We start from the raw sequence: 13,922 nt of genomic DNA, 5'->3' as shown, positions 1-13,922 counted from the left end.
TAAGCTTTTTTCCCCACCAGTATATAAAAAAAGAGCCTGTAAACTCCTTCATTTATTATAAAAATGATATTTCAGTTTTGGTGTTCCCCCTGGTATTGGAAAAGGTATTTTCTGACAATTGTTAGATTATGTTGGAGTATTTTTGTATTTACAAAAACATACTCTTCAAGACAAAGATTTCGCATGAAATGACCATCAAGAAAATGAAAGATTTTTTGTAAAGATCAACATTAAAACTTTTATTATTAATTATTTCTGGCCACAACAATAAAATTTAACAAATGATCACTAGAAAAAAAAATGACTCATCAGCTGTACAATACATACAGTATCATAAAACTGGCCGCCAAGATTAAAATCCACTACATAACTGATGTAGTGTTATCAGCAGCATTTGACAAAAAGGGAGAACATTTTACATATGTACACATCCACATTGAAATCTTAGTAAAGTTCATATATGTACAGTAGGTTTCTATGGTTGGATATAAATGCATGTCAACTTTGTTCCTTAGAGATCCTTTTTTTTTTGTAGCTGTTTTTTTTTTTTTTTTCTTAAAAAAAGAAAGAACTGACCAGAGTTGACTGTGGATAGTGAGATTCATTTTCCTGGGATCACATTTTGATAGAAAGTAATAAAAAGGTACATCCTCTCAAAATGAAACACTTAGCTATTTGCTTCAATTTGCCCCAATGACACAAACTGCTGTATTGCAGCCAGGGCTGAATATTGACTTTAGCAATATTCAGAACATTAAAGGTACATTCAGCCATGTCCTGCAACAAGCATCTGAAGACATGGTGCATCGTTTAAACATTTAAGAAGACCGTGCTTCCATTTTTTATTTTTCTTTATTATTTGAAGAAAAGCTTTTTCTTGATATTGCCCTCGACAGACAAAATTAGCTTGAGTGCCCCATCTTTCTTAAATTAAAAAAAAAAAGAAAGAAAGAAATTCTGGCTTTTTTTTCCTTCTAGTTACAAGCATAGAAAGGAATGCACTTTGGTATATACCAAATGCCCTAGGCTAATAAATTACAAGAATATTACAACAGTCTGAGGTAAAATAGTAAGTGTCATTTATCGAGTAATACAATGAAGCAAATGTAACCCCTTGAGTTGGTTAAGACAAGGTGGATGCTGTATAAAAGACCCATTTTGCACTAAAAGAAATAGATACATTAGTTTGACTTGGTGAAATATCCCTGTTGGCAACGGGTCTCTGAGTTCTTAACTTAAAATCACGTGTCCAAACTGCATATAAATCATTCCATTTGTGAAGCCACTTCCCACTCGGAACCCCACTATACGGGCTGCAGCAGGATCTTTGGGCAACGCTCAGACAAGTGCAAGATGATCACCATTAATGTTTCAGTGTACCCAACAACAAACGAGTGGCTTGAGGGTGTCCCTGTTGGACAGAAATGAATGGCATTGATAATTAAAGGCACATTGTATTAAACCTAAGGGCACAATTATTCCCCCATCTCTGTTAATCCACAAAAACAGCAAAAAACATGGAAAGTACAATGTGAACTGCCTGCTGATGTTGGCAGATTATTGTGCATTTGCAAATCTACTGTAGGCGTCCAGAAGCGACTGGGCAGTGTGGAGCAGGCTGGGTACCATGCCAACCAGTAGCAGGGGCATAAAACCCACATAAATGCCACAGCTTTGCTTTGCCACTTAAAGACGCTTGGTCTGACCCTTTTATCCCAGCGCTACGCTCGCATCCGGTCAAAGTAAAATCAGACAGAATTCTTGTGCATTACACTGTAAGTCACTCCACTAATAACAAGCCAAAAAAAAAAAACACAATTCTGGCCACTTATTCTTTTTATATTAGCTCTTTTTGAAAAAAAAAAAAATCAATAATTAATATTAAGAAATAAATAAATTAAACTTTTCCAAAGCTTTCAGACCTTTGTCGGATTTTTTTTTCCCCTTACTACGTTGAAAATGCTACAAAAATGGCCAGTTGTGAAATTATTTTCCATTCACTTTTTTGTGTTTTGGGTAAAAACATGCAATTTCATTTAAAAAGGGCAACAAGCTTTTAAGAGTTTAAACTCTGGCCACATACTAGCGAGTCCACACCACAAACTAAATATAGGAAATGTGATATGAATTTCAGAGGGTGATCTCTGATTACAAACGATAGCCAGGTGAGAGGAGACTCTTGTTTAAGGTGCCCCTCTCTGCCACAGTTTATAATGATAGTATTAATACTGGCTCAGTTTCAAGTAGTCCTGTCGATAAATAATTAGCACAATCCTTTCTAAATCACTGGCAAAGCAGTAATAAGAAGTGAAAATTAGCGATTAAAAAAAAAAAGCTTCCTACTGCTCCTACTCCTGTTCCTATTCATTAACAATGATTAGCTTAGCTTAGCTTCAAAACATTATTTTGTTCCATGAGGATTTAAAAAAATACCTTTTACATTAAAAAAGGTAAAGCACCAAAGTTTTCCTTCACACACAGTACAACATTTTTGTTCCCAGCAGTTCTTCCGGAGAATAGCTTACAGAGTTAAATACACGAGCCTGTCGAGTACTGCTGAGAACGGATCCCACTCACTCAAACGAAATAAATTCCTTTTAATTTGCCAGAAGTCTATTTATAAAGTCACACTACCCTGAAGTCTCTTTTTTCCTTGAGTCAATTTAATAAGGAATGTCAAGAGATTTTAGGCACATACCAAGTCTGTCATGTAAACATTGTTTTTCTCCCTTCTACCTTAAAACAATCGAAAACCTTCACTTCGCCTTCTCGGCCCCCCACCCACCCACCTTCTCATTCACAATACCGATCTCGAATATAAAGAGCTTTAAAAGCTACACGATTGCATAAAGCGTCATTTTTTTAAAAGCTGTAGGCAAAATTCCTTCATCAATGCAGTGTTGTTCTAATAGATCACAGAGGTAGCGGGCTAAATCCTAGCGAGTACACACTTCAAAATCCAAACTGACTTTGTTGACATTGTTGCATCTCCTTACGTTACGAGATAGAAGTGAGGAATCTAACTTGGACCGCATTAGTAATAGGCCAGCTTGCGTGAATGCTCTCTGCAGCATTGCACACAGTCCTGAGATAAAAACTTAAAAGCACTGTTCCCTCTTTCTTGGCCATTTTAGTATTTCTTTTTTAAAAAAAAAAGTGTTTTGGACAACATCAAAAAAAGGTGCTACAAAGCTGTAAATACATGATGAATTAAAGACTATATTTCTAAAACCTTTCACACTTGTGGATGCTCACCAGTCCACATATTTAAATATCAACATTTATAGAAACAAAACAAAGAAGCAAACAGAAAAATATTAGTATTCAACTAACTAATTTTGGCAACACTGTCCTCTGTTGTATATTCCCATTGGCATCCGTCATTTGTGCCAGGTTAGTCCTTAGTTTTGAGGCTGAACTTGATGTGGGAGGTAATTTGGAGATAGAGGTTAAAGCACCTGTGCCCTCAGTGATTCGCTTAACGCTAGTTTTCTCCCCAGTGGGAGGTTTTGGCAAGCGTCTTCTCAGCCATGGGTGGCGGAGGGCCTGACCTGGAGTCATACGCAAAGCTGGGTCCCACTCCAGACACTGCTTAAGGAAGTCCAAAAAGAGGGGGTCGTCACAGCCCTTAAGTGCCGTTACCCATTCTTTGCTTCCTGGTGGACCACGAAGCTTGCCCCTACGTGACCGTCCGCCGTTTAGTGCTACCGTGCCATCGGGTAAGGTTGTAACTGTGCAGTAACGAGGATATCCCTTTGAGCTAAAAAAATTTTTGGCTCTCTTAGATGAATCCAACAGCTTCTGGGAGGGCATGCCCAGTAGCTCTATGACACATGCTAGTTGGTCCCCTTCATCTTCCCCGGGCAAGAGAGGGTACCCTGTTAGTAATTCCGCTAAAATACAACCCAGGCTCCACATATCTATTGGCATCCCATACCGAGAGCCCAGAATGACCTCCGGTGCCCTATAAAAGCGTGACTGGATGTAAGTATAGACCCGCTGGTGTTCAAAGCAGCTGGATCCAAAGTCGATCACTTTTATCCCACTGCGTCCCTGCTGCTTCAAGAGGATGTTCTCAGGTTTGAGGTCACAATGAATGATTCTGTTTTTGTGCAAGGAGTCCAGACACTGCAGGATAGAGTGCGCAAACTTGCGCACCAGTGGCAAGCTGAAGCCCTGAAACTTGTTTTTCTTTATGAGCTCGTACAGGTTCATGCTGAGTAACTCGAACGTCATGCAGATGTGGTTGCGGAATGTGAAATGCTCCAGCATGTGGATGACATTCATAGTAGACTCTTTGTCCTGTTTGCGCAAGTGTTCTAGGATCCGAATCTCCTCGGCTGCTTGGCGGTGAAACCGTTTCTCGTTGCGCACCATTTTTAAGGCCAAATGCTGGTGGGTTTTGTGGTCATAGGCCTTCACTACTTGTCCAAAACTGCCCTTACCAATGACCTTTAAAACCTCGTACCTGTAGGCTATATGGTCATGGGGTACATGGATATAAGAGCCCTGATCATCATCATAACCAGCATTGTTTGAGCCCCCGACCACACCGGGCCGTTTCTTAGCATTTGGTCCTACAAAGTATATTTCAGGGTAGTTGTAAATCTCCTGGTGTTCAAAAACTGTCAGTTTGGACATGTACTGCTTCATGGCCTGCTCAGGAGCAAGTGGTGATACCTTGGGCTTGCTTTCAGTGGATTTGGTAGAGGCAGAACTGCACTCCCTTCCCTGGCTGCTTTCCTGTTGCCTCTCGGGCAAGGGCAAGCCTGTTCGGCCTACTGGCGTCAACCCATTCGGTTGTGTGGTCAACACTGTCCGCTTATTGCTGTTTTCCTCAAACAGCTGCTGAACGTGGATCTGCTGGTGGTTTCCGACATGCAGATGGTCATTCATCGTGTTCTTATTGCCTCCAACCTGACAACAGGACAAAGAAAATATACTATTAGAAAACCAATGGCAGCCGGACATCAAAAAAAAATTTATACTCAACTGAGGTCAGATGACAAGCACTATTCTTCAAGATTTGAACAATCATGATCGTTCAAATAAGAACAACAATAGAGATTCAAGAGGATATTCATGTACTCATTAATACATTATGTGGGCAAAACAACTGGGCATAAAGAGGTCATTGTTAGGTGATACTTTGAAAAGCTTAGTGCTACATTCTGCTGCACCCCATGGATTTTTCTCAAGTATACTGTAAGGCTTAGTACAATATAACTCGTTTCAGAATATAAATTGAGCATGCTGTGCATGCTCCAGACAGAGCAACTAAACCTTTCTTGTCTATTTTTATCAAGAACAAAGGTGGCTGATGCACACACTATAAATAAACACGTGACCACCAGAAGGGAACACTTAAGTTATAAATGCATCAACGCAGTCCCGGTAACTTGCAAACAGGCAACACAGTTTTCCGACATGTTGACTTGATTAGTTTTCTTTTATCATTACATATTATGATCCAGGGTTCGTCCAACAGTTTAGATTTTCAGATCTTCAAATGTGAACAAAAGCTCAAGCTTTGTTTACCAAAAACATCAGGCATGTATTTCCTGCTTTCCTGATGTTGACAGGAAGGCAGGCATGCATTTCCTTGTTTCCTGAAAGATGCCCATGATTGTCTTTGGAACTTGTTTTACACTGACATCCTGTTAATCAGACTGGCTCTATATACATCTTCCCTTTTATCTAACATTTATCTATTTTCCCTATTAATTGTGTGAAACCGAGTCTAAGACGTGAGTATTGCTTTAAATATAATAACTATGTTTTTTGAGAGACCCTGGCTTGAATAAATGTGCGTTTTCAGAGATCGAACCCTAGTGTAAACAGAAACTGAAAGAAATACATAGATAGAAACAGTTATCGATGCCTCATTAGTCAATCAATAACTAATCTCTAGATGGAAATTCCTGGTATCTCAAGTCCCATATCAAAGGATGAAATGTTTTCTATAATGAAACAGCCCTGGTGTCGAAATACATAAAAACTGGATAACCCTGAGTCTAATAAACAGAGCAGTTGAATACCCCATGTACAACACAGCACATGGAAGCTACCAGTCTAATGTCATGCAAAGGACATGAGTACTGTCTGCTATACAAGACACACAACTGGAGCTTAAAATGACATGGCATGGAAGGCAGAAATTTTTTTTTTAACACTCCTCTTAACTGTTTCTGTCCTCTCTTCGAAACCAAATTTGCCTTTTTTTTTTTTTCTTTTTCTTTTTTTTTTTTTTATAAAAACAGCTCTGGGGGTTGAATGAGGACAGAAATAATGAAACCAAAACCTTGTTTTTAAAATGAAAAATTATGTAAAATAACAGGGAAAATACTGGTAGCCCATTTAACATATAATTAATATATATGGGGCACATATACATCTCCAACCAATAACATTGGAATATGCCCGAATTATACACAATTATCCATTTTATATACATGCATTAGATAATATTTGCACTCGTTGTAAGACATGTCAAGATTCTTAATAAGATCACAATCTGTTAAAGATATATTGAAAAGAAGCAAAGCTCAGGATTGAAGTGTTTTTCCCCCCACTAGTATTGGTAATCAGATCACTCCAAAAGGTGCGCACCAGTGAGGTCAGCTAATTAAGCCATTTCAGCTTCTGTGCTTTTTTTATTTTACTTGCATTAGAACTGCTAAATAAAGACTGCTTTATAGCTGAATTTAACCGGCATTAGTGCAAATTCAATACTCCGCTTCAGTCTGCGCACAGTAAAAATACAACCAAAACAGGAAAGAAATTTCTTCACAAAAGAAACAAGGCAAAACTAAATTTCATTCAGGTATTTCAAAAGCATTGGCTCGTCACTCGTCAGATATTTCCGATCGTGTTCTTTCATGTGAGCTAACAGACCAGTGGATCTAGACTGTTGTTGAAGCCTGTAATGGTTCAGGCTGATGGGCTGGTTCTCTCTCTCTCTCTCTCTCCCCATCCCCCACCAACGTCGAGCTCCACAGCTCAGCACACAATATGTTAAGCCAGGCCTGATTGTGTTCATTGCCTACACTAGCCATGACAGAAAACAAGGCCACAGTTCACATCTGTATTAGGGCACTATTTTTAAAATAAAAAGCTTTTTGTTCTTTTCAGTCTGGCTCAATAAGGAGTACAGGCAAGATTTTTTGGAGTCAGAATCAACGCTAAAGCTTGTGTATTAGATGCTTTTAACTATTTCTACAACCAGACCAATAATGTTCACGTGATACCTGTTGATAACAGGTAAGAATGACTATTACACAGGGTGGACTATGAATTGCCACAAAACCTATTCTAGATACAAATATATGGGCTATGTAATGCCACAAGATTTATATTTTTATCGGGGATATTTTTAAGGTAGAATGGGATTTTGCATGGAACTGAACTTTCTCATTTGGGAATGTCTATTATATGATATAACATAATAATAATAATAATAATAATAATAATAATAAAAACATAAAAAATACAAACTAATCCAGTAGTACAAACAAATTTTAAATAAAAAGGATATACTTTTTTTTTTTTTTTTTTTTTTAGAAATGGTAGGTTCCAGTGTAGGGGTTGGCAGAAGGTAAGTCATTCTGACAATACATGTTTTAATCCTTGCTATTAATGTTAAACATACTTAACATTGATGCAGTTTAAGATTACAGGTGACATTTAGTTTTATCCTCGTTTAATAAGCTAAAGGAGTCAAACTAGCAAGACCCATGTGTAATAAGTCACCCCTCTGACCCTGTTACATATTTAGCCAGTCCTACAGGGTACAGAATAACATGCTCGGCTACAATGTAACGTTCACATCTTTTTTATCTTTAGCAACAACATTTAAAAAAAAAAAAAAAAAAAAAAAGGGAGGGTGGGTGGGTGTTTTAAACAGAATGGATTGAATTGTAGGTAGAGGTTGTTATAATATGTAGAAATATGTAGTATATCAGGGTGTGTGTGTGTGTATCAGTCTGAACTGGCCCTTTAAGGATGAACCATAAAATGATCTGATCGGATGAGGAGTTTTAAAATCCGGTTAGACAGAAAGTCCTGGACTTCTCTGGACTGTCAGATGGCATGCACAGTGGTGTATTGATGATGATGATGATGATGATGATGATGAACCTATGTATAATGCAGTGTAGTGTAGGTGGAGTGGATCAGTACCGTGAGCGAGTTGCCGTTCCTGAGAGGCGGCAGTGTGACGGGTGATGGCGGCTCGCTCCCTGCTCCAGTCCGGACTGCCCCGGCGCACAGCTCACCCCCTTTACCTGCGGGGCAACCAAACAAAGCGCCTGACTACGCGTACACCGCTCAGTGTATTCACAGACAGAGATCATCTGATCCTAAGACTTGGCCTGGAGAGACCATCAGCTGGGATATAAAACAGGATATGTAGCTATGAAATCATTTCAGGAACGTGGTGTAGGGGGGAAAGGGTGGTCGGGAACGAACCCACAACCCGTATCGTGTCGAAGCCATAAGCATACCCGTTAGATATTTACCCTCGATCTTTTATAAAGGTTTGTTTTAGAGGCTAAACACTCCTGCGGATAATACACACGTACACAGTAAAGCATGAAAACACTGCTATAGCTATAGCACAAGCTACTTTGCAGCAGCCAAGCAGGGTTTTCCATGATCAAAGGAATAAAGGATATTTTACACCTCGTGTAAAATAAATAAAGCTGTGTGCTATGCAGCATGATCACGATCTGTTTTATATAACCATTGATTTTTTATAAAGGACGGCTGAGAATCAGACTTTTAGGTTTCTTACCAGTCGGGTAGACGGCAGCACAGGGTTTCTTGGTTAACATGGCCGCTGGAGAGTCTCTCTCTCACACACACACACACGCACACAGAGAGAGAGAGTGAGAGAGAGAAAAGAAACACCCTACTCCTGAACTGCCCTCCTCCTCCCCCTGCCGGCTGCGCGATCAGCACTCAGCTACATCCAGACGTGAGACTCGACCTTAGCGCCGCTCGCCCCAGCTACAGCACCGCCGCTTCCCCGCATCGCCTCACACAGCCCCGAGCAGCGCCGCACCGGCCCCACTGTACACGCGCGGAGAACCGGACAGTTCCGGAACTAGCATGGTAACAAACTCCTGGCCCTGGCTCGCTCACTCGCTCGTTTGCTCTCTCTCTCTCTCTTACCAAACACACAGTGTGTGTGAGGCGTTATGGGTGTTGCCTGGTTTATCTAGAGTCCCTGGTTGGCCTCCACCTCTCTCTCTCTCCCTCTCTCTCTCTCTCTTTCTCTTTCTGAACTGAAGCACATACCAGACGTGCTGGAAACTAGCCGTACTAAACTCATTAACCCTTACATTCTGTTTAGCAAGGGAAAAAAAACACATCAGTATTTATAATTAATATGTAATTTTCAAATATCAAACAAAACAATAATTAAAGTTTGAGTAGATTTTTTTTTTTTGTTTAAACTTATTTCATTACTACTGTACTATTTGACTTGTTATCTGATGACTTGTGACTGCAGTCACTCAATAGTTCAGGAATGAATTTCCCACACAAAGTGTTGTACCTCAGTCACCAATAATGAAACTGCACTCCATTTTAACTTAAACTCATCTCCTATATATATATATATATATATATATATATATATATATATATAATTATACATATTTTCTTACACATTTTGTACCTATTTGCCTACATTTATTCTTCAGATTGATCTGATCATCCTTGGTCCAAACTCCTCAAATGTCAACAGTGTAATAAGAGCTTACCTTTACACTACCATAACACCCTGTTGGGCAATGGAAATAAGAAAGGAATCAAATCAAAAAGAGCACAACCATGGTATAAAACATCACTCCATTACACCATAACTCGCTGGCTTTCACTCATTCTCTATACCTCTTTTCCTGTACAGAGCAGCAGAAGGTCTAAGGCCTATCCCAGGGACTTTGAAACTTTGGTACACCCTGGTCTGGGTGCCAATCCATCAGAGGGCACAAGCACTCACATTTTGAAATGACAATTAGCCTAATCTCTATTAGGACTGTGGGAAGAAAAACATGCAAACTCCACACACACACATACACGCAGACCCAAAGAACGGAATCAAACCCTAATGAGGCCACAGTGCCAACCAGTACGCCACCTTGGCGCTATACAGTACATCTTCATCATCAGTTCATTCAGTACTACTTTCATGTATCTAGCTTGCCTTTTAAGTGGTATCTCCCAAATCAGAATCAGAGAATTCAAAGCAGGAAGTGGGCGTAAAAATATTTTATTAGTGAATAGCTAGCCTCCTAACTGTGATGAACTGTGAACAATTTCCTCCTTTAACTGTATCATCAATGGTTTAGACTTAACAAGCAAATAAATCTGTATGCTACCTGATCTTCATCAAATGCATGTACTGTATACACAAGTATTATATATGAAAGCACAGTTTTACATAGGGACAGAGGAGAAAACTAAAAATATGTTTATATTAGGTTTTTGTTCATGAGTTTATAGCATGCATTGTGTCTTTCTAGTTTATTATGAAAGTTTTTTTTCCCAAACATGCAAAACCTATAGTGATACACAATTTAAATCTTTTTCTATTAGTATGTTTAGTTCTGCATTCACATACTAAGAAAAAAAGCATTATTAAGAGTTTCTTTATACATAGTAGGGAAATTAATGAGAAATAAAATATTAGGAATATATTGTATAATACATGTATTGAAACAAGACCCAAGAAGGAGGCAAGGATTGTGCTCTTTTTCTAACATTTGAAACATATACAGACAAAAACAATAATGAATCATCAAACCTCAAAGCATGCAGAATAAGTTTTTACAGAGGGTCAATGGACACAGCTTTTCTTAAAGGAAAATGCTGTATTGTTGTGTTCCCTATTGTACATTTAGGGTCTTCATAACTTCTTTTGCATTTCTGTAAAGCCTTAATTAGTAGGAATTCATACAGATTGTTTTGCACACTTTTTCATAAGTCATAATCCTTGTCCACTAGAGTGTGGGGTAAATATGAGGCTTACCCTCACCCCCATTTAATGTCATGATTTTTTATTAAGGGGATGAACATTACAGAAATCTCACACATGTGCTCTTACACAACACCTGGCATGTACGCATACAGCTGACTGCGACAGTTCATTGTGTCACGGAATTTCTCTATGCATGGACTGTCTACATGCTGATATAAAAATATCCCCACCCTTTACTAGGATAAAATATTCATGTTGAAGACGTGAGGACACACTATAAAGCCTGTTGCAGTTGAGTTATGAACTGAAATGAGCACATTAAAAATGATAATGATTTCAGAGGATTTAGCTAAATATTCATCTAGCTAGGTTTTTTTTGGCTTGGAAGGCATTTGTAATTCTAGCATAAACATCGACATACAGTGAATACATTGATCACAATGCTTGGAGGCATACTGTAGTAGTCATCCAAACAGTACTTTTCTCTATGAAAATGACCTGCTATACAATGGTGTTGATCAGCTCATGATTAATTGTGCTCCCATTCGTTAAATTAGGTAATTTATTTAAAGAAATAGCCTGATACAAAAGACTAGAGAGGTAAAAGGATTAGGATCTTTGATTACAAGGTGGAGACTTTGTAATGAAGCATTCCAACAACCAAAGCACCAAGACCAGTACTGACTGGAAATGAATGTATGAAGAGTGTTCAGATCAAACTAGGACTTTTAATTATCCAGAATAATAGAACACATTTATTTCTCCATATAATCCCATGTTACACTAATGCACATCCCAGTGTTTTACAAGTGCTTGGATACCATTAAGGTAGAAAGATTTCTCAGTCCACTGGAGCTAAGCATCTCATCAATACTGTGCTTGAAGTCTTCTGGAATGTCAATTAGTTTTACACCTTCATTCACTTGAAATCTCATCAGTCCCAGTTTGATTTGTATTCCCCTCTATACAAAATAAAACGATATCAAGTGGAAACCTTAAAACATAACAGTAAACAAATATCTTTGTGTGTCAAGCATGGTGTACTAATGCATAAGTTATCAAGGGTACTTAATGTGAGTTTAAATCACTTAGTGTGTTTATTTGAAATGTGTTTAGGATTTGATTTTTATATTATCTATGTAGGTCAAAGGCAAAGCTCGTAATTACCACCCACAACAAAATCACTGAAATCTAAAAACATATGCATTTACTGAAAACATAAAAAAGAATAAGATCATGATAAACTATCATTGATTTTTGTACATCTTTTTGAGGAAACTAAATCAATGGTGCCAATGCTTATGTGCTCATGCATGTTACTAGCTTTAAAAAGTATTACAGTATTTTAGTAAAACAATTCATTACAAAATAGCATGCTGTTTGTTCATGTAAATAATCAATAATGGTACTAGTAGTTACTGTAAACATGTCGATGTAGTCTATTCTGTAAAATGTGTTTCAGCCTTTGTTTGAAGATCTTTTCCAAGCACAATTAGCTAATTTTGCATTTTTATTCATTAAAAATCTCGATGCACTTTATATATTTGTATTTACACTCAATGTTAACGAATGTCTAATAAAAAGGTTTTGTTTTCTTTAAATTAATAAGACCGGATGTTGCAGCCCTCTGTCCTGGAGAGTTTCCCATGTTGGAAAGTTTAAAGGAACAACTTGGACTGTTTCAAGCTGCTACCACTGGAAACTCCTCCCATAAACGTTCATTAAACATACCTGTACAGAATATCATATCAATGACTATAGGTATTTCTTTCTTTAGAAACACTTTAGCAGTTTTTTATAGTGCTTTTAGTGATCTAGTCACTGGAGAACGGTCACATTTCATATAAATGTCATAAAATGTCATAAAATCAGCACTATTTTCAGAACTGCTGTTAAAGAAAAGTAATCAACATTTTCTGACGAGGTCGTCCACTGCGCAGACTTTATCTTTCAGTCCCAGTAAATATGTATACTGCAGTTCAAATGTGATTACAGACAGCATGACAGCATTGTTAAGTTATCAGTGTCACGAACTAACCGGAATGATCAGAAGACTTAGCACTTAGCGGTTAGCCCTTTGTAGCGTGGATGGTAAACCCAAACGCGGAAGCACGCGAGTAGGCAGGATAGCCACGCGATTTAGTCTAAGGACTCTCACGAAAGGGGAGCAAGGGAAAAACACAAATTTAACCCGCGTCCTATAAACACACACTCGAATCAGAAAGTAGACCCAAGAAAAGTGAGTACTCACAAAATGGCAGACAGGCGATCTGAACCAGCATCGGGCGAACTCAATGACTGAGTGATGTGAAGCGCCATCTTGTCTCCTTTTATGCTTCCTGTTTTAGCGACCGTTCTACTTCCGGGTCCTAGTGCCGGTCGCAAAACGGGTGTGTGTGACAGTACCCCCCTGTCCAGGACCGACTCCCGACGGTCCTGGGGTGGAGGATACCCGGCGACGGTAGTCCCTGATAAGTTCCGGGTCGAGAATAAACCGGGCCGGAATCCAAGATCGCTCCTCGGGACCGTAGCCTTTCCAGTCGACCAGGTATTGGGTGCCTCGGCCCCTAGGGCGCGAATCGAGGATCCGACGTACGGTGTAAGCAGGACCACCGTCAATGATTCGGGGAGGAGGAGCAGGGGGGGAGGGTGGAACCATAGGAGAAGTGGTGAAGGGTTTCAGCTGTGACGTGTGGTAAACCGGATGGATTCGGAGCGCCGCAGGCAGCTGGAGCCGGTAGGTGACAGGGTTGATGCGGAGTGTAATGCGGTATGGGCCGATGAATCTGGGTGACAGTTTCTTTGATTCTGTGCGGAGATGCAAATTCTTTGTTGACAGCCATACCTTGTCACCTACATTATACATTCGTCTCGGTGGGTGTCGGCGGCGATGTTGCGTAGCGTAGCGGTGGTTGGCCCTTTGGATAGGTTGATTGGCTTG

The 13,922-nt window shown here is 39.2% G+C and overlaps 1 protein-coding gene across 2 annotated transcripts; it reads right to left on the bottom strand.

Moving 5' to 3' along the window:
• Positions 1-211: 211 nt before the first annotated feature.
• On the bottom strand, positions 212-9,428 carry dyrk2 (dual-specificity tyrosine-(Y)-phosphorylation regulated kinase 2). Of its 2 annotated transcripts, XM_053508645.1 has the most exons (3): positions 8,792-9,425; positions 8,179-8,282; positions 212-4,917 (listed from the first exon to the last, which is right to left on the bottom strand). In XM_053508645.1, the coding sequence occupies exons 1-3, from the start codon at positions 8,829-8,831 to the stop codon at positions 3,325-3,327; spliced, it is 1,737 nt and encodes a 578-aa protein (XP_053364620.1). In that variant the 5' UTR covers positions 8,832-9,425; the 3' UTR covers positions 212-3,324. The 2 variants fall into 2 exon arrangements, with proteins under 2 accessions (XP_053364620.1, XP_053364621.1); XM_053508646.1 differs by lacking the exon at positions 8,179-8,282 and having other exon boundaries at positions 8,792-9,428.
• Between the last annotated feature and the right edge of the window lie 4,494 nt (positions 9,429-13,922).

This window comes from Clarias gariepinus, chromosome 12 (assembly GCF_024256425.1).
Source record: "Clarias gariepinus isolate MV-2021 ecotype Netherlands chromosome 12, CGAR_prim_01v2, whole genome shotgun sequence".
Classification (NCBI taxonomy): domain Eukaryota; kingdom Metazoa; phylum Chordata; class Actinopteri; order Siluriformes; family Clariidae; genus Clarias; species Clarias gariepinus.
The sequence above is the reverse complement of the archived record's forward strand: the minus strand, read 5'-3'. Positions and strand labels throughout refer to the sequence as shown.

Bases quoted from the DNA above. Each gene is read 5' to 3' on its own strand.
- dyrk2 (XM_053508645.1), bottom strand. From the start codon at position 8,831: ATGTTAACCAAGAAACCCTGTGCTGCCGTCTACCCGACTG. The intron at 8,283-8,791 runs GTAAGAAACCTA...GTTGCCCCGCAG, and splicing joins TGCTGCCGTCTACCCGACTG to GTAAAGGGGGTGAGCTGTGC. The intron at 4,918-8,178 runs GTACTGATCCAC...TCCTGTTGTCAG, and splicing joins GGAACGGCAACTCGCTCACG to GTTGGAGGCAATAAGAACAC.